This window comes from Oncorhynchus mykiss, chromosome 4 (genome assembly GCF_057628025.1).
Source record: "Oncorhynchus mykiss isolate SJ-2025 chromosome 4, ASM5762802v1, whole genome shotgun sequence".
Lineage (NCBI taxonomy): Eukaryota > Metazoa > Chordata > Actinopteri > Salmoniformes > Salmonidae > Oncorhynchus > Oncorhynchus mykiss.
In genome coordinates, this window is record NC_143025.1 from 88,783,643 (window position 1) to 88,805,077 (window position 21,435).

Consider the following 21,435-nt stretch of genomic DNA (forward strand, 5'->3'; position numbering starts at 1 on the left):
ACAGGGCGATAGTCATTTAGACAGGTTGCCTTCGCTTTCTTGGGCACAGGGACTATGGTGGTCTGCTTTAAACATGTAGGTATTACAGACTCGGTCAGGGAGAGGTTGAAAATGTCAGTGAATATACTTGCTAGTTAGTCCCCACATGCTCTGAGTACATGTCCTGGTAATCCGTCTGGCCCTGTGGTCTCGTGAATGTTGACCTGTTTAAAAGGTCATGCTCACGTAAGCTACGGTGAGTGTGATCGCACAGTCATCCGGAACAGCTGGTGCTCTCATGCATACTTCAGTGTTGCTTGCCTTGAAATGAGCATTAAAGTCATTTAACTTGTCTGGCAGGCTAGCATTACTGGGCATCTCGCGGCTGGGTTTCCTTTTGTAGTCCGTAATAGTTTGCAAGCCCTGCCACATCCGACGAGTGTCAGAGCCATTGTAGTACAATTCAATCTTCAGTCCTGTATTGACCCTTTGCCCGTTTGATGGACGACTCCAAAAAAATATAGATTAAAACTCTCTTGGTAGATAAGTGTGTTCTACAGCTTATCATGGTACTCTACCCCAGGCGAGACTTCTTTAAAATAATATTAGACATGGCGCACCAGCTAGCTGTTCTGTCCTGCCGATGTACGGAAAACCCAGCCAACTGTACATTATCCGTGTCGTTGTTCAGCCATGACACGGTGAAACAAGATATTACAGTTTTTAATGTCCCGTTGGTAGGATAGTCTCGAACAGAGATCATCCCGTTTATTCTCCAGTGATTCCAAGTTGGCCAAGAGAACGGATGATAGAGGCGCGCTACCCACTCGCCCACAAATTCTCACAAGGCACCCCTATCTCCGCCCCTTGCATTTCCATCTTTTCTTCACGCAAATGACTGGGATTTGGGCCTTGTAGAAGCAGTATATCCTTTACGTCTCATTCATTTAAGAGAAAATCCTTGGTGAGTTCTGTTCTGATATCCAGAAGATATTTTCGGTCCTAAGAGACTGTAACAAGTACAGTTGGTGAGGAGCCCGTAAAATGGCAGCCATCCCCTCTGGCGCCATTATAAATTGCTTAGGGTCCCTGACCACCCCCCCCCCCCCCCCCCCAAAAAATAATTGTACATTTGTATTTTTATTTTAGGAACTGTTGAGAGTAACAATAGTAGAATACACCAGGTGCAAGTTAGAAATATGGTTGTGCATCAGCAGTTTTTCCTCTTGCTTTGTCACTAGTCTCAGAAGGGTCGTTAAAAACCGGATATTCCGGTTTTCAAGGGAAATGGAAGAGAGTCTGCGACGTGATTTCCATTTTCATTAACGTCTTTTACTCCTCTACATTTACTGGATTGGTTGAACACGAGAGAACCTTCCCCGACAGAATGTGGATCTAGTTTCAGGTGTTTCTTTTATGACTGCTACATTAGGTCACTGACAGTAACTCAATTAGCGATGTCAGCTAACAACATTTTTTTTTTTATTGGTAAGGTAGTCTAGCCACTTTTCAAAATTTGTAGTAATCATATACGAATACTGACCCGGTGTGCAGGGCACATGCCCAGGGGCCCTGACCTCCAGGGTGGCCCTCATTTGATTTTGTGAGTCACTCTAACTCAGATATCATTAACATGGCATACATACAGTACCAGTCAAAAGTTTGGACACACTTACTCATTCAAGGGTTTTTCTTTATTTTACATTGTAGAATAATAGTGAAGACATCAAAACTATGAAAAAACATATATGGAATCATGTAGTAACCAAAAAAGTGTTAAACAAATCTGTCATATTCGTGTGTATAGGTGGCAGAGAAGTCAGGCGCAGGAGAATCAAACTGAATGAAATGGAGTTGTTTATTGACTGTAAACAAAACTCCAAAACTAAGAATAATAATAAGACAAAGTGGGTACGAGGACCCATCGCCCAGCAACACAAACAACCTCTGAAAAAGACATGAGGGGAAACAGAGGGTTAAATACACAACAGGTAATGAATGGTGATTGATACCAGGTGTGTTGGAAGACAAGACAAAACCAATGAAAAATGGATCAATGATGGCTAGAAGACCGGTGACGTCGAACGCCGAGCACCTTCGGCTTCGACTTCGCCAGAAGTCGTGACACAAATCAACATATATTTTACATTTGAAATTCTTCAAAGTAGCCACCCTTTGCCTTGATGACAGCTTTGCACACTCTTGTCATTTTCTCAACCAGCTTCATGAGGTAGTCACCTGGAATGCATTTCAATTAACAGGTGTGCCTTGTTAAAAGTTGATTTGTGGAATTTCTTTCCTTAATGCGTTTGAGCCAATCCATTGTGTTGTGACAAGGTAGGGGTGGTATATAGAAGATAGCCCTATTTGGTAAAAGACCAAGTCCATATTATGGCAAGAACAGCTCAAATAAGTAAAGAGAAATGACAGTCCATCATTAGTTTAAGACATGAAGGTCAGTCAATCTGGAAAATTTCTAGAACTTTCAAAGTTTCTTCAAGTGCAGTTGCAAAAACCAACAAGAGCTATGGTGATACTGGCTCTCATGTGGGCCACCACAGGATAGGAAGACCCGGAGTTACCTCTGCTTTAGAGGATAAGTTAATTTGAGTTAACTGCACCTCAGATTGCAGCCCAAATAAATGCTTTACAGAGTTACAAGTAACAGACACATCTCAACGTCAACTGTTCAGAGGAAAACTTATTGACTCAAGACATTTTAGCTTTTCATTATTAATTAATTTGTTTAAAAAAAAAATAGAAAAACATCCTTCCACTTTGAAATTAAGGGGTATTGTGGGTAGGCCAGTGAAAAAAAAATATCTCAATTGAATCCAAATTCAGGTTGTAACAACAAGCAACATGTGGAAAAAGTCGAGGGGTGTGAATACTTTCTGAAGGCTCTGTATCTCTCCATAAAATTCCCCTGGAGTTGATTTGCAGGTGTTTTTACAGTCTTATCGCCAACAACAACAAAAAATACAACTATTTTTTCTTTTTAAATCAGAACTTGTGGGGTCCAAATAAAAGTGACCCGCGGGCCACCAGTTGGGGAACCCTGTCCTAAGGTAATGTGATGGTCCAGGTATAAGGAATCTGGGGTGTTGGTACAGAATACTCAGAACCTCCCAATGCTAAAAGCCCATCAGACTCCAGTAGGGTTCTCCCTAAACAGACCTTCATATCATTCAGAGGTGCTAGACATGGTTTTAGGAGTCTCTGGAGCCACACAATGGAATGTCAATATACATTTTTTTTTTTATTAAAATATATCAGTGATAAATGATGACAAAAATAATATTCATTTGGATTTGTTTAAATTATTTATTTCCATCGCTTCATTCAAACACAGTATGAAAAAGCAAAGTATTGACAGAGGGTTTGGTTTAGAAGATTAGTGACAGAAATATGCGATTCCCCAAAGGTAAACAGTTCACAGCTTTTAGAAGCATTATGGTGAAAATTCCTTGTCACCTGTAACATTGCAGACAAAAAAAAAAAAACATTTGATGAACTGTTTAAAACAAACAGAAATATATATCAAATTCACATGAGCTCTTCCACGAGAAGCATAACCAGCATATAGCCTGGATGCCAACCCTCGTCTCTATAAACAAGCTAGGACTGACAGTCACCATCGGTCTGGCAATAACATCCCTGTCCAATAAACCACAGAGCTAGACGGGCACCCAGGCTATTTAAAGTGAGTGTTAACATTCAAGCAGGAGTTATTTTAGCCTACTATAATGTACACAGTGTATTCTATAGAGCAGTAGGGTTGAATCGGCTGGAGATAGAGAGTGAGGAGTACAATCAGACGGAGACAAGTTAGGTGTTTCATTCACTGGAGGTTAAGGGAGCTGGGCGGTCTTGGGGTTTCTATTGCCTGGGGTTTTCTAGTCTCTACTCACTACCGATGTAAACAAAGAAAGGCTAAAACAGAGACAGTGGGCTGGGGATTTCTCCTGGGCCAGGGTATAGGAAGTGTATACTGGCTACGGCGTCTCAAGAGGGACAAAGTTTTTCAAGAAAAGGTATTTTAAGGGAGTATGTGAGGCACAGACATTCACTTCTCCTAGTGGAGAACTGTTAGGCTGCAAACGCAACAGAACATTCTGCAGAGGCATTTAGGCTGCAAACCCAACAGAACATTCTGCAGAGACATTTAGGCTGAAAACCCAACAGAACATTCTACAGAGGCATTTAGGCTGAAAACCCAACAGAACATTCTGCATTTAGGCTGAAAACCAAACAGAACATTCTGCAGAGGCTGAAACCCCAACAGAACATTCTGCAGAGGCATTTAGGCTGAAAACCCAACAGAACATTCTGCAGAGGCATGAACCTTGTCAGCTCGGGGGTTTGAACTTACAACCTTGCGTTTATTAGTCCAACTCGCTACCCTGCCGCTCCGGCATCGAAGCTTAATAATTGAACTCATTCATTTGGTGGGTGTTTATATTTGTCCTGTTTCCTATTAGTCCTATGTGGGTTTTTGGCACATCCCAACTCTCCCTGAGACACCCTCGGAGAGTGGGGTCGCGACCCTGGAGCAATTATTGCCTATTTATTGCCTTACGCCATTTGCACACACTGCGTCTAGACTTTTTCTATTGTGTTATTGACTGTACGTTTGTTTATTCCAGGTGTAACTCTGTTGTTGTTGTTGTTGTTGTTTGTGTCATACTGATTTTGCTTTATTTTGGCCATGTCCCAGTTGTAACTTGTTCTCAACTGGCCTTAACTGGTTAAATAAAGGCGAAATAAAAAATAAAATCAATAAAAAAGTGCCGTGTGATTTTTTTTACCTCGTCGGTGGCTGGCCCAATGCCCTAACCGCTAGGCTACGTGCCACCCTAACCAACACAATGGCCTGTGGAAGCCATTTCCAGGTCACACACAGGTAAGAAGGTAGCACCTAGCCTAGCGCTGTGACTTCAGCCTACGTACACCGTTGAATATGAATAGGCCTTGTTTTGTGTGGCTGGGCAGCAAAAATGCAAATGAGAAAAGGCTAACAACCAACCCCTGACGACCTAAAAAAAACATCCTTCTCTCTCACAACCCACTGACTCTCTGACTATCACACAGAGGCAGCGCAGCAAGCTCTCAGGTTAGAAAAGACACCAATCCAGACCATGCAAAGGAATTCACACCATTTACATGACAGCCTTGTCCCACTGACAAGATGTACTCAATGTCCTTGGTTTTAAATTTCTCTTGTCTTCATTACGCTTCAGTACCTGTTCTTACTTGGTTACCTGCAATGGCTAGTGAAACCTGCAATGGCTAGTGAAGTACGCTATACCACTCTACCACTGTCTTCAGTCCAGGACTCCAGTAGAACTCAGTTCATTTACCAATTCTGGGACGATTCCAAAGCTACAAGTTCTTAGTAAGTCTTCATAAGTTAATAAATAATAATAGTCATTATTCTGTCCAGGACCCATGGGATCTCATCTCAGATAAAACAGAATAATTTCTTCCAGCTGCATTTAGAGAAGGCCTTGCTGCGTCTGTCCGACAGCTGCCTCTTCTTCTCCTTCCTGGTCTTGTGTTTGATGGCAGCAAAGATGGCCGCGTCGAACGCCTCTTTTAAGTTCTTCTGCGTCAACGAAGAACACTCGACATAGTCCGCCGCTCTGATCTTCACCGCCACGCTCCGCGCCCGATTGGTCAGCACCGGTTTGACCCCGCAGCGGGCCAGGTTGATCAGGACGTTGACGTCCAGCAGGAGGTCGGACTGGGTGCCCACGAGGATGATGGGAGCTGAGGGGTTGCAGGCTCGGATCTCTGGGATCCACTTGTTGGTGACATTGTGGAAGGAGGTGGGGTTGACCACACTGAAGCAGAGCAGAAAGACGTCCGTGTGGGAGTAGGAGAGGGAGCGGAAATCGTCAAACACCTCCTGGAAATGTCAAGGTAGAGAGAGATAGAGGAGGGGCGGGGTAGGGGGCAAAGAGAAAGAGAGAGAGGGGTCAGCTTAGCTGATTCAGCAGTGTGTGAATGTGAATGCTGTCTGGGGGTCAGAACAACAACAACAATGGACGCCGGTGACAGAGAGAGACGATGACTCACACAGTATGACATGTAGTGGCCTTTAGAACCAAACTACTGCTGCTACATGTGAAAGACTGAATGCTTTCCTGTCAGCTACATATCTTTTGTCACGTTTGTGACTGATTCTACAAAGCAGACGTGTCTAATTCATTTCAAAATTACATCCCAACATGTTTCAAACCGTTGTCATTGAATTGGACTGACGAGATTCAAGAATAGACTATTCATTATGGATGATATAATGTTCTTATATATATATATATATATATATATATAATTTTTTTTAAAGAGTCTGATATTGTTACCTGTCCAGCTGTGTCCAGTAGTTGTATTCTGACTGAGGCTCCTCCTACTTGGACCTGACCTGTTGAAGAGAACACAAGAATACAATTATTTTATAACTCAAGTTTGTTAGTAGTTTGAGTTTGTAAATCAACAATACATTTAGTTGTGTAATTCTTATAAATAAGGATATTATACGGTTATAAACTTAGGCTATACAGTTATTTTTCTGAAATGTATTTCCAGTAATTGAAAGGTTCTCACCTGAAAAGACATCAAAGCCGGTCTGTTTGTATTCCGTGGGGTATCCATTGCTGGTGTAACTGACTATCATGCTTGTCTTTCCCACCGCCCCGTCCCCCACCAGCATACAGCTGATAGCCGCTGACTCCCTCTCCAACCCCGGCGCTGACTCCCTCTCCAACCCGGCCTCTTGGTTTATCAATCCGCATGAAGAGGGGACGCGGGATTCTTCACAATAATAATCCATTTGGGGTGGCATGTCCGACGATTAACGTTGAAGAATAGTAACTTTTCCGTGCATAAAAACTCAGTCTTATTTTAGGCTATTCCGAAGTGCGATTCTCTAGAAGAGTTTTTCTTCATTAAGCGATGTGTTCTGTAGTCTCACCTTGTCGGGTTGTGAATGACAGTGATGTGAATCGGTTTTGAGGCAACTTTCCGCTCAGTCATGCTGTGATTTGCATAGCCCCGCCTCCACCAGCTGAAGGAAAGATGTGAACTATTTGCGGAGGATTGGCAGACACTATATATAGTAAGACCCTTGTGAACATGTTGTGTTCCTACATTGCAGGCTGTTTTGACATGTAAACTACTTCCCAAAATATTTGCTGTGATGTTATTTTTTTGATAGTGACAATAATACAATTATTTATCTTATTAACATTTTAGTGTTTGCATTGTCTCTATTATGCAACGAATCAGAAGTGCAATAAATTATTTCCAAATGTGTATTTTGACAACAGACAATTATAGGAAATATAATTAACGAAGGTCTTGTATTGGCCCTAAAAATGGTCAAAGACTCCAGCCACCTGTATGTATGTAGCCTGTTCTCTCTAACACCGCACGGCAAACTGTACCGAAGTCTAGGTCCAAACGGCTCCTTAACAGCTTCTGCCCCCAAGCCGTAAGACCGCTAAACAGTTAATAAAACGGCTACCCGGACTATTTGCATTTACTTCGTTTTTTATGCTGCTGCTGCTGGCTATTTGTTATCTACGCATAGTTACTTTACCCCTACTTATGTATACTGAACAAAAATATAAACGCAACATGCAACAATTTAAAAGATTTTACTGAGTTACTGCTCATAGAAGGAAACCAATCAATTGAAATACATTCATTAGGCCCCAAATCTATGGATTTCACATGACTGGGCAGAGGCGCAGCCATGGGTGGGCTTGGGAGGGCGTAGGCCCCCCACTTGGGAGCCAGGTCCAGCCAATCACAATGAGTTTTTCCCCACAAAAGGGCTTTAATTACAGACACAAATAGTCCTCAGCTTTTTGTGCGTATGGAAAATGTCTGGGATATTTTTGTTAAGTATACATATTACCTTAATTACCTCGATTAACCTGTACCCGCACATTGACTCATTATTGGTACCCCTTGTATAAAGCCTCGTTATTGTTATTTGATTGTTACTTTGTCTCTTAATTATTATACATTTTTTTTAGCAAATATTTTCTTATTGCATTGTTGGTTAAGGGCTTATAAATAATAATTTACTTACAAGCACATTATACCCTGATGAAGACAGCTTGTCTGTCGAAACGTTGGATATTAGCTTATTCAATTATTGCATGATCCTGGTCCTAGTGTGCAGCTCTCGTTTTCTTTTTTCATGCATTTGGCGCATGTGACAAATACAATTGGATATATTTTTGAGGGGGGAGTGTATTTATTAGCCTCGCATAATAAAAAATAAATGTCAGTCGCTGTTTGAAAATTGGACAAAGTGCGCCTTCTCGTGCCAGACTATAGAACTACAATATTCTTCTCATCACGTGATTTTGGTGCCAAGATCACCTGACTACACACGGGTCCTTTCCCTTTTTTTGTGCGTTTGTAAGTTTTCGGGGAAGTTGCACACAATTAGCATGTTTTGACTGTTTTTTAAATGGCTAAGATAATGCCGTTTTCTATCATGTAGAGTACGCTTCAGTTCTGAATCCTTTCTGACGAGACGCACGCAACAGAATGGGCTCTTTGTAGACTCCAGAAATCTAGCGGTACCTTGTTAGCTCATAGCCAGTCATTATGCCACCGCATGATCCGACCTTGTAGCAGTTAGCTGTTAGTTAGTTCCTCTGCTGTAGATCACCGCTACGTGTTGCAATGTCTTCTATCCTGGATGAATACGAAGACTCGCAGAACAGCAGGCACCCTGTGCAACATAGTAGCCGTCTGTCTGCTGCCAACATCGGCATAACGCATTCAGGTACTGGGGCAAGGCTATGGGCCTTTCAAATGGGTCTGTTTATAATACGGCTCTATTGTTGGGACTATCTATATTGTTGAATTTATGCACCACATTACTTCAATATAGCTAGTAGAATGATATGTATTAATGTTCCGCTTGATACCGATTTGATAGAATGGAATTGACGATGTTGGTAATGCTGTATGTAACCCATTCATAGACGCTAACTAGCGAACTACCTTCTAGCGCCTAATATTGACGAGTTTCCTCTGGCCTGGCCCTTGATCATGACTCTGAGATCCATTACATTACACATACTCCGAGATCCATTACACATACGATGTGGTTTTCTGTTTTGGGGAGTTTGGTTTGGAGGGTTTTATTTTATATCTGCGTCTCTAAACACTTGTGTGTGTAAACGGAAGTCGGATGCCACAAACGCGTTGCCACTGAAAAGTACTGTCTGTAACTGTGTTAAAACAGTGTAGCCTAAGTGTATATTTTGCATTTGTTACATTATTTTGATGTGATATGAAAGTAGAGGACTTTATGTTACTAGAACCGTACCGCAATAATATTGTCTGTTGTGGCTGCCATTGCCAAATCAAACTTTATTTGTCACCACGCCCCGAATACAAGTGTAAATGCTGATGAAATGCTTATTTACAAGCCCTTAACCAGTTCAAGAAGAGTTAAGAAAATATTTACTAAATAGACTAAAATAAAAGTAACACAATAACATAACAATAAAGAGGTTATAGTTAGGGGGTACTGGTACTGAGTCATTGTGCTGGGGTACGGGTTAGTTAGGGGGTACTGGTACTGAGTCATTGTGCTGGGGTACGGGTTAGTTAGGGGGTACTGGTACTGAGTCATTGTGCTGGGGTACGGGTTAGTTAGGGGGTACTGGTACTGAGTCATTGTGCTGGGGTACGGGTTAGTTAGGGGGTACTGGTACTGAGTCATTGTGCTGGGGTAGGGGTTAGTTAGGGGGTACTGGTACTGAGTCATTGTGCTGGGGTACGGGTTAGTTAGGGGGTACTGGTACTGAGTCATTGTGCTGGGGTAGGGGTTAGTTAGGGGGTACTGGTACTGAGTCATTGTGCTGGGGTACGGGTTAGTTAGGGGGTACTGGTACTGAGTCATTGTGCTGGGGTACGGGTTAGTTAGGGGGTACTGGTACTGAGTCATTGTGCTGGGGTACGGGTTAGTTAGGGGGTACTGGTACTGAGTCATTGTGCTGGGGTATGGGTTATAGTTAGGGGGTACTGGTACTGAGTCATTGTGCTGGGGTACGGGTTAGTTAGGGGGTACTGGTACTGAGTCATTGTGCTGGGGTATGGGTTATAGTTAGGGGGTACTGGTACTGAGTCATTGTGCTGGGGTACGGGTTAGTTAGGGGGTACTGGTACTGAGTCATTGTGCTGGGGTACGGGTTAGTTAGGGGGTACTGGTACTGAGTCATTGTGCTGGGGTATGGGTTATAGTTAGGGGGTACTGGTACTGAGTCATTGTGCTGGGGTACGGGTTAGTTAGGGGGTACTGGTACTGAGTCATTGTGCTGGGGTACGGGTTAGTTAGGGGGTACTGGTACTGAGTCATTGTGCTGGGGTACGGGTTAGTTAGGGGGTACTGGTACTGAGTCATTGTGCTGGGGTACGGGTTAGTTAGGGGGTACTGGTAGTGAGTCATTGTGCTGGGGTACGGGTTAGTTAGGGGGTACTGGTACTGAGTCATTGTGCTGGGGTACGGGTTAGTTAGGGGGTACTGGTACTGAGTCATTGTGCTGGGGTACGGGTTAGTTAGGGGGTACTGGTACTGAGTCATTGTGCTGGGGTACGGGTTAGTTAGGGGGTACTGGTACTGAGTCATTGTGCTGGGGTACGGGTTAGTTAGGGGGTACTGCTACTGAGTCATTGTGCTGGGGTACGGGTTAGTTAGGGGGTACTGGTACTGAGTCATTGTGCTGGGGTACGGGTTAGTTAGGGGGTACTGGTACTGAGTCATTGTGCTGGGGTACGGGTTAGTTAGGGGGTACTGGTACTGAGTCATTGTGCTGGGGTACGGGTTAGTTAGGGGGTACTGGTACTGAGTCATTGTGCTGGGGTACGGGTTAGTTAGGGGGTACTGGTACTGAGTCATTGTGCTGGGGTACGGGTTAGTTAAGGGGTACTGAGTCATTGTGCTGGGGTACGGGTTAGTTAGGGGGTACTGCTACTGAGTCATTGTGCTGGGGTACGGGTTAGTTAGGGGGTACTGGTACTGAGTCATTGTGCTGGGGTACGGGTTAGTTAGGGGGTACTGGTACTGAGTCATTGTGCTGGGGTACGGGTTAGTTAGGGGGTACTGGTACTGAGTCATTGTGCTGGGGTACGGGTTAGTTAGGGGGTACTGGTACTGAGTCATTGTGCTGGGGTACGGGTTAGTTAGGGGGTACTGGTACTGAGTCATTGTGCTGGGGTACGGGTTAGTTAGGGGGTACTGGTACTGAGTCATTGTGCTGGGGTACGGTTTAGTTAGGGGGTACTGGTACTGAGTCATTGTGCTGGGGTACGGGTTAGTTAGGGGGTACTGGTACTGAGTCATTGTGCTGGGGTACGGGTTAGTTAAGGGGTACTGAGTCATTGTGCTGGGGTACGGGTTAGTTAGGGGGTACTGGTACTGAGTCATTGTGCTGGGGTACGGGTTAGTTAGGGGGTACTGGTAGTGAGTCATTGTGCTGGGGTATGGGTTATAGTTAGGGGGTACTGGTACTGAGTCATTGTGCTGGGGTACGGTTTAGTTAGGGGGTACTGGTACTGAGTCATTGTGCTGGGGTACGGGTTAGTTAGGGGGTACTGGTACTGAGTCATTGTGCTGGGGTACGGGTTAGTTAGGGGGTACTGGTACTGAGTCATTGTGCTGGGGTACGGGTTAGTTAGGGGGTACTGGTACTGAGTCATTGTGCTGGGGTACGGGTTAGTTAAGGGGTACTGAGTCATTGTGCTGGGGTACGGGTTAGTTAGGGGGTACTGGTACTGAGTCATTGTGCTGGGGTACGGGTTAGTTAAGGGGTACTGAGTCATTGTGCTGGGGTATGGGTTATAGTTAGGGGGTACTGGTACTGAGTCATTGTGCTGGGGTACGGGTTAGTTAAGGGGTACTGGTACTGAGTCATTGTGCTGGGGTACGGGTTAGTTAGGGGGTACTGGTACTGAGTCATTGTGCTGGGGTATGGGTTATAGTTAGGGGGTACTGGTACTGAGTCATTGTGCTGGGGTACAGGTTAGTTAGGGGGTACTGGTACTGAGTCATTGTGCTGGGGTACGGGTTAGTTAGGGGGTACTGGTACTGAGTCATTGTGCTGGGGTACGGGTTAGTTAGGGGGTACTGGTACTGAGTCATTGTGCTGGGGTATGGGTTATAGTTAGGGGGTACTGGTACTGAGTCATTGTGCTGGGGTACGGGTTAGTTAGGGGGTACTGGTACTGAGTCATTGTGCTGGGGTACGGGTTAGTTAGGGGGTACTGGTAGTGAGTCATTGTGCTGGGGTATGGGTTATAGTTAGGGGGTACTGGTACTGAGTCATTGTGCTGGGGTACGGTTTAGTTAGGGGGTACTGGTACTGAGTCATTGTGCTGGGGTACGGGTTAGTTAGGGGGTACTGGTACTGAGTCATTGTGCTGGGGTACGGGTTAGTTAGGGGGTACTGGTACTGAGTCATTGTGCTGGGGTACGGGTTAGTTAGGGGGTACTGGTACTGAGTCATTGTGCTGGGGTACGGGTTAGTTAAGGAGTACTGAGTCATTGTGCTGGGGTACGGGTTAGTTAGGGGGTACTGGTACTGAGTCATTGTGCTGGGGTACGGGTTAGTTAAGGGGTACTGAGTCATTGTGCTGGGGTATGGGTTATAGTTAGGGGGTACTGGTACTGAGTCATTGTGCTGGGGTACGGGTTACTTAAGGGGTACTGGTACTGAGTCATTGTGCTGGGGTACGGGTTAGTTAGGGGGTACTGGTACTGAGTCATTGTGCTGGGGTATGGGTTATAGTTAGGGGGTACTGGTACTGAGTCATTGTGCTGGGGTACGGGTTAGTTAGGGGGTACTGGTACTGAGTCATTGTGCTGGGGTACGGGTTAGTTAGGGGGTACTGGTACTGAGTCATTGTGCTGGGGTACGGGTTAGTTAGGGGGTACTGGTAGTGAGTCATTGTGCTGGGGTACGGGTTAGTTAGGGGGTACTGGTACTGAGTCATTGTGCTGGGGTACGGGTTAGTTAGGGGGTACTGGTACTGAGTCATTGTGCTGGGGTACGGGTTAGTTAAGGTAATGTGTGCATGTAGGTAGAGGTGACTTCTCCTCTAAACAGAACATCCTTGGACTATAAGGACTAGCGTTAGGCTCTTTTAGTCCATTGGGCTAGCGATGATGATGATGATTGACATGATAAGTGATTATATTAATGGTTGCTTGTGATCCGTTGCAGGGTTTGTGAATGTGAGACTCGAAGAGGAGAAGCCGATATTCAACAAACAGAGGATTGATTTCTCACCCCCGGAGAAGATCAACCACTTTGCTGTCTGTAACAATCAGCTATGTATGAGTTTAGGGAAGGACACTCTCCTGAGGTAAGGAGACACTTTTGAAATCTGCGATTTCATGGTGTTGTGAATAGCCCTTTTCGATGTTCCCTCTAAGCTGCGTGCGTCGGTGGCAGTCTTGGCTCCGGAGACGCACGAGGTTGAATTTCACTGAGTTCACCCTGTTAGTTTACACTATATTTATATCAACGTTTCCCTTCTGTGGGACTTGTGATCAAATCAACGTAGTATCACCCTCCTTTGAATACAAACAAATCTAACTTTGCATGATTGAGTTAGTGATTTTGCTGTAGGCATTGCACATCCAGAGAGGTGAAAGCGAGAGGCCAATATCTGTCCAAAATAAGCCCAATGTATTTCCATGGGCTTATATTGGACCTAAGCTTGTCGACTGCCTTTCTGCCTTTGGGACAATGACTCCTATTGTTAAGGCGACGACATGAGCAATTCCTAATTATATACAGATGTCTGGCGCGTCGGAGGAGAATTCGGACCGGTAGCCTACAAGTGGGCTTTTTCCAGTGGTTTTTATCAGATCAAAGTGTAGAGTGGCGTGTGCACATTTGTTGATATTCTTTGCGAGTTATTAGCCCAGATATAATTAGCTATATAGCAAATGTCTATTTGACTCATGGTGTTACAGACCAGTGAAATTAGCTATATAGCTAATTATTAGTCAGCAATGGGAGAGTGATTGTGTCCTACAAGAGGACAACTTGTAGGCTAACATTTCTAGCATTGGGCCAGTAACCGGAAGGTTGCTGGATCGAATCGCCGAGCTGACAAGGTAAAAATATGTAATTCTGCCCCTGAACAAGGCAGTTAACCCACTGTTCCCCTGTAGGCCGTCATTTTAAATAAAAATTTGTTCTTAACCGACTTGCCTAGTTAAATAAAGGTTACATTTAAAATGTAAAAATAGCTGTCTGAAAAAGGAGTCTGGTAAATAGCTGGTTAATGTCTTAAAGGGACAGTGTTGTACGTTGAGGCTGGAATTTGAAAAGAAACCAAAATGGCCGACATCTTTGTCTGATTCACTGCACGGGGAAAATCATTTATTTTGTAAATCGGTTTCTTGCATCAATACAACTTAATAAAAAGCCTTTTTCGGGGCATCTATTTGACTCATGGTGTTACAGACCAGTGAAACATCAGGCTTCTATTTGACTCATGGTGTTACAGACCAGTGAAACATCAGGCTTCTATTTGACTCATGGTGTTACAGACCAGTGAAACATCAGTCCTCTATATCTAACTCATGGTGTTACAGACCAGTGAAACATCAGGCTTCTATTTGACTCATGGTGTTACAGACCAGTGAAACATCAGGCTTCTATTTGACTCATGGTGTTACAGACCAGTGAAACATCAGGCTTCTATTTGACTCATGGTGTTACAGACCAGTGAAACATCAGTCCTCTATATCTAACTCATGGTGTTACAGACCAGTGAAACATCAGTCCTCTATATCTGACTCATGGTGTTACAGACCAGTGAAACATCAGGCTTCTATTTGACTCATGGTGTTACAGACCAGTGAAACATCAGTCCTCTATATCTAACTCATGGTGTTACAGACCAGTGAAACATCAGTCCTCTATATCTAACTCATGGTGTTACAGACCAGTGAAACATCAGGCTTCTATTTGACTCATGGTGTTACAGACCAGTGAAACATCAGTCCTCTATATCTAACTCATGGTGTTACAGACCAGTGAAACATCAGTCCTCTATATCTAACTCATGGTGTTACAGACCAGTGAAACATCAGTCCTCTATATCTAACTCATGGTGTTACAGACCAGTGAAACATCAGTCCTCTATATCTAACTCATGGTGTTACAGACCAGTGAAACATCAGTCCTCTATATCTAACTCATGGTGTTACAGACCAGTGAAACATCAGTCCTCTATATCTAACTCATGGTGTTACAGACCAGTGAAACATCAGTCCTCTATATCTGACTCATGGTGTTACAGACCAGTGAAACATCAGGCTTCTATTTGACTCATGGTGTTACAGACCAGTGAAACATCAGTCCTCTATATCTAACTCATGGTGTTACAGACCAGTGAAACATCAGTCCTCTATATCTGACTCATGGTGTTACAGACCAGTGAAACATCAGGCTTCTATTTGACTCATGGTGTTACAGACCAGTGAAACATCAGTCCTCTATATCTGACTCATGGTGTTACAGACCAGTGAAACATCAGGCTTCTATTTGACTCATGGTGTTACAGACCAGTGAAACATCAGTCCTCTATATCTAACTCATGGTGTTACAGACCAGTGAAACATCAGTCCTCTATATCTGACTCATGGTGTTACAGACCAGTGAAACATCAGTCCTCTATATCTGACTCATGGTGTTACAGACCAGTGAAACATCAGGCTTCTATTTGACTCATGGTGTTACAGACCAGTGAAACATCAGTCCTCTATATCTGACTCATGGTGTTACAGACCAGTGAAACATCAGGCTTCTATTTGACTCATGGTGTTACAGACCAGTGAAACATCAGTCCTCTATATCTAACTCATGGTGTTACAGACCAGTGAAACATCAGTCCTCTATATCTGACTCATGGTGTTACAGACCAGTGAAACATCAGTCCTCTATATCTAACTCATGGTGTTACAGACCAGTGAAACATCAGGCTTCTATTTGACTCATGGTGTTACAGACCAGTGAAACATCAGTCCTCTATATCTAAGTCATGGTGTTACAGACCAGTGAAACATCAGTCCTCTATATCTGACTCATGGTGTTACAGACCAGTGAAACATCAGGCTTCTATTTGACTCATGGTGTTACAGACCAGTGAAACATCAGTCCTCTATATCTAACTCATGGTGTTACAGACCAGTGAAACATCAGTCCTCTATATCTAACTCATGGTGTTACAGACCAGTGAAACATCAGGCTTCTATTTGACTCATGGTGTTACAGACCAGTGAAACATCAGTCCTCTATATCTAACTCATGGTGTTACAGACCAGTGAAACATCAGTCCTCTATATCTAACTCATGGTGTTACAGACCAGTGAAACATCAGTCCTCTATATCTAACTCATGGTGTTACAGACCAGTGAAACATCAGTCCTCTATATCTAACTCATGGTGTTACAGACCAGTGAAACATCAGTCCTCTATATCTAACTCATGGTGTTACAGACCAGTGAAACATCAGTCCTCTATATCTAACTCATGGTGTTACAGACCAGTGAAACATCAGTCCTCTATATCTGACTCATGGTGTTACAGACCAGTGAAACATCAGGCTTCTATTTGACTCATGGTGTTACAGACCAGTGAAACATCAGTCCTCTATATCTAACTCATGGTGTTACAGACCAGTGAAACATCAGTCCTCTATATCTGACTCATGGTGTTACAGACCAGTGAAACATCAGGCTTCTATTTGACTCATGGTGTTACAGACCAGTGAAACATCAGTCCTCTATATCTGACTCATGGTGTTACAGACCAGTGAAACATCAGGCTTCTATTTGACTCATGGTGTTACAGACCAGTGAAACATCAGTCCTCTATATCTAACTCATGGTGTTACAGACCAGTGAAACATCAGTCCTCTATATCTGACTCATGGTGTTACAGACCAGTGAAACATCAGTCCTCTATATCTAACTCATGGTGTTACAGACCAGTGAAACATCAGGCTTCTATTTGACTCATGGTGTTACAGACCAGTGAAACATCAGTCCTCTATATCTAACTCATGGTGTTACAGACCAGTGAAACATCAGTCCTCTATATCTAACTCATGGTGTTACAGACCAGTGAAACATCAGGCTTCTATTTGACTCATGGTGTTACAGACCAGTGAAACATCAGTCCTCTATATCTGACTCATGGTGTTACAGACCAGTGAAACATCAGTCCTCTATATCTGACTCATGGTGTTACAGACCAGTGAAACATCAGTCCTCTATATCTGACTCATGGTGTTACAGACCAGTGAAACATCAGTCCTCTATATCTAACTCATGGTGTTACAGACCAGTGAAACATCAGTCCTCTATATCTGACTCATGGTGTTACAGACCAGTGAAACATCAGTCCTCTATATCTAACTCATGGTGTTACAGACCAGTGAAACATCAGGCCTCTATATCTAACTCATGGTGTTACAGACCAGTGAAACATCAGTCCTCTATATCTAACTCATGGTGTTACAGACCAGTGAAACATCAGGCTTCTATTTGACTCATGGTGTTACAGACCAGTGAAACATCAGTCCTCTATATCTAACTCATGGTGTTACAGACCAGTGAAACATCAGGCCTCTATATCTAACTCATGGTGTTACAGACCAGTGAAACATCAGTCCTCTATATCTAACTCATGGTGTTACAGACCAGTGAAACATCAGGCTTCTATTTGACTCATGGTGTTACAGACCAGTGAAACATCAGGCTTCTATTTGACTCATGGTGTTACAGACCAGTGAAACATCAGTCCTCTATATCTGACTCATGGTGTTACAGACCAGTGAAACATCAGTCCTCTATATCTAACTCATGGTGTTACAGACCAGTGAAACATCAGTCCTCTATATCTGACTCATGGTGTTACAGACCAGTGAAACATCAGTCCTCTATATCTAACTCATGGTGTTACAGACCAGTGAAACATCAGGCCTAGATAAAGTGTATACAAGGTTCATATCCAGTCCCTCATGTGTTTAGAAAGGTTCATGAAATGTAGACCTTCATTGAACACCATATACTGTAGACTATGTACTGTAGACTATGTACTGTAGACTACAGTACTATGTACTGTAGACTATGTACTGTAGACTATGTACTGTAGACTATGCACTGTAGACTATGCACTGTAGACTATGTACTGTAGACTATGTACTGTAGACTATGTACTGTAGACTATGTACTGTAGACTATGTACTGTAGACTATGTACTGTAGACTATGTACTGTAGACTATGTACTGTAGACTATGTACTGTAGACTATGTACTGTAGACTATGTACTGTAGACTATGTACTGTAGACTATGCACTGTAGACTATGCACTGTAGACTATGCACTGTAGACTATGCACTGTAGACTATGCACTGTAGACTATGCACTGTAGACTATGCACTGTAGACTATGCACTGTAGACTATGCACTGTAGACTCTGCACTGTAGACTATGCACTGTAGACTATGCACTGTAGACTATGCACTGTAGACTCTGCACTGTAGACTATGCACTGTAGACTATGCACTGTAGACTATGTACTGTAGATTATGCACTGTAGACTATGCACTGTAGACTATGCACTGTAGACTATGTACTGTAGACTATGTACTGTAGACTATGTACTGTAGACTATGTACTGTAGACTATGTACTGTAGACTACTGTACTGTAGACTGTAGACTATGCACTGTAGACTATATCATATAAATACGTAGTCTATTGGTTTTGTTGGTAGTTCCACTCTACATTATGCTCAAATATCCACAGGAGCCTACTTGGCCAGACTATAAAAGTGTTACTTCAGTGTTCACAGTAAAACACGCGCTGGAAGACCTGAACAAATGTTGAAGGAGCAGTTGGCCTTGTCACCCATGCCTGTCCAAGCCTATCTGTGTGAGAAGAACCAACCGTGTGAATGGTGCAGTGTGGATCTTGATGTGATTGCTAAGTGATGGGATTAAAGGGGTAAGGGTTGATCTCGTCAGTCATTCAGGGTGATCTGTAAAGGACTAGGATGGTATTGATTTGAATGCTTACTGTATAACATTGGATTGGTATAATGGTAATGATAATAAGCATGAATATTTCATTTATTGTTAAATATATTCTGAAATACCTGTGTGTGTGTGTGTGTGTGTGTGTGTGTGTGTGTGTGTGTGTGTGTGTGTTTTCCACATCAGATTGCATCTACCGTATTGGTGTCTAAGATGAGTGAACATGACTTTATAAAGGAGTTTATTAAGATTTCCTCTGTATGTTGTTCCAGGATTGACCTTGCCAAGCCAGACCAGCCCAACCAGATAGAACTGGGGAGGAAGGATGACAGCAGAGTACACAAGCTCTTCCTGGACCCCACAGGTGAGAACCGGGGAGCTCTTCCTGGACCCCACAGGTGAGAACCGGGGAGCTCTTCCTGGACCCCACAGGTGAGAACCGGGGAGCTCTTCCTGGACCCCACAGGTGAGAACCGGGGAGCTCTTCCTGGACCCCACAGGTGAGAACCGGGGAGCTCTTCCTGGACCCCACAGGTGAGAACCGGGGAGCACTTCCTGGACCCCACAGGTGAGAACCGGGGAGCACTTCCTGGACCCCACAGGTGAGAACCGGGGAGCACTTCCTGGACCCCACAGGTGAGAACCGGGGAGCACTTCCTGGACCCCACAGGTGAGAACCGGGGAGCACTTCCTGGACCCCACAGGTGAGAACCGGGGAGCACTTCCTGGACCTCACAGGTGAGAACCGGGGAGCTCTTCCTGGACCTCACAGGTGAGAACCGGGGAGCACTTCCTGGACCCCACAGGTGAGAACCGGGGAGCACTTCCTGGACCCCACAGGTGAGAACCGGGGAGCACTTCCTGGGCATTACAGGTGAGAACCGGGGAGCTCTTCCTGGACCTCACAGGTGAGAACCGGGGAGCTCTTCCTGGACCTCACAGGTGAGAACCGGGGAGCTCTTCCTGGACCTCACAGGTGAGAACCGGGGAGCTCTTCCTGGACCTCACAGGTGAGAACCGGGGAGCTCTTCCTGGACCCCACAGGTGAGAACCGGGGAGCTCTTCCTGGACCCCACAGGTGAGAACCGGGGAGCTCTTCCTGGATCCCACAGGTGAGAACCGGGGAGCTCTTCCTGGACCTCACAGGTGAGAACCGGGGAGCAGGGAACTAAAGTAGAATACTTGAAAAGTACTCCCAGAGATGGAATGGCATCAGGATCCTCCAATTCATTCATGTTTTACCTCATTGTCAGATTAGTATTTGTGCTAACTGATACATTTTCCATAGGGGTACTTCTCAGGTAAATTATCAACAGAGTTTGCCGTTTTAATTCATAGCTAGTTAATGTGAGTAATCGGGGCAGCAGGGTAGCCTAGGGGCGGCAGGGTAGCCTAGTGGTTAGAGTGTTGGTAACCGGAAGGTTGCAAGTTCAAATCCCCGAGATGACAAGGTAAAAATCTGTCGTTCTGCCCCTGAACAAGGCAGTTAACCCACTGTTCCTAGGCCGTCATTGAAAATAAGAATTTTTTTCTTAACTGACTTGCCTAGTTAAATAAAGGTAAAATAAAAATCATCACACCATTATGGTTAATCTAATTACTACCCCAAAGTAACGACAGTTACGTCTGTACCAATTCAATTCCCAATACTCTTAGTTGTTTTATTTTGGTGCATACTGAAATAGACTGAATCTCAAACCGAGCACTCGATATGCTTGCTCACTAGTCAATCTCAAACACTCGTTGTCGAGTCATCGAGGGCTCCACTGCTTCCTTCGCAGGCCTCTTTTATTGAGTGGGCATCCTGTGCCGACTCCTTGCCCTTAGCAGCGAGTTCTTCCCATGAATCTGTGTTACCAAGCAACAACATAGTTATTACTACTTCACCCTAAAAAAATTGAATAAATCAATAAATGAGAAATTAATTGAGACGTTTGGCCGAGGAGGTCATTTTCCATCTAGCTGAGGAGTTTAGTGCCTGAAGAAGTTGTATTTCTGATGTTTCATAATGAGCATGAAGCCCTGTCCAGCATTATCTGGTTAGCATGAAGCCCTGTCCAGCGTTATCTGGTTAGCATGAAGCCCTGTCCAGCATTATCTGGTTAGCATGAAGCCCTGTCCAGCATTATCTGGTTAGCATAAAGCCCTGTCCAGCATTATCTGGTTAGCATGAAGCCCTGTCCAGCGTTATCTGGTTAGCATGAAGCCCTGTCCAGCGTTATCTGGTTAGCATGAAGCCCTGTCCAGCATTATCTGGTTAGCATGAAGCCCTGTCCAGCATTATCTGGTTAGCATGAAGCCCTGTCCAGCATTATCTGGTTAGCATGAAGCCCTGTCCAGCATTATCTGGTTAGCATGAAGCCCTGT

General features: G+C 44.2%; 2 protein-coding genes across 2 annotated transcripts in view; one reads left to right on the forward strand and one right to left on the reverse strand.

The window, feature by feature from the left end:
* Positions 1–3,283: 3,283 nt before the first annotated feature.
* LOC110522615 (rho-related GTP-binding protein RhoV) lies at positions 3,284–8,362 on the reverse strand. Its single transcript, XM_021601078.3, has 3 exons — positions 6,586–8,362; positions 6,345–6,403; positions 3,284–5,887 (listed from the first exon to the last, which is right to left on the reverse strand). The coding sequence occupies exons 1-3, from the start codon at positions 6,821–6,823 to the stop codon at positions 5,441–5,443; spliced, it is 744 nt and encodes a 247-aa protein (XP_021456753.2). The 5' UTR covers positions 6,824–8,362; the 3' UTR covers positions 3,284–5,440.
* Positions 8,343–21,435, forward strand: part of vps18 (VPS18 core subunit of CORVET and HOPS complexes) — a 35,438-nt gene continuing 22,345 nt past the window's right edge. Inside the window, exons 1-3 of the mRNA XM_036976263.2 lie at positions 8,343–8,785; positions 13,233–13,374; positions 19,341–19,432. Of these exons, the coding sequence (XP_036832158.2) occupies positions 8,683–8,785; positions 13,233–13,374; positions 19,341–19,432 (337 nt within the window). The 5' untranslated portion in view covers positions 8,343–8,682. The remainder of the gene's footprint in view (positions 8,786–13,232; positions 13,375–19,340; positions 19,433–21,435) is intronic.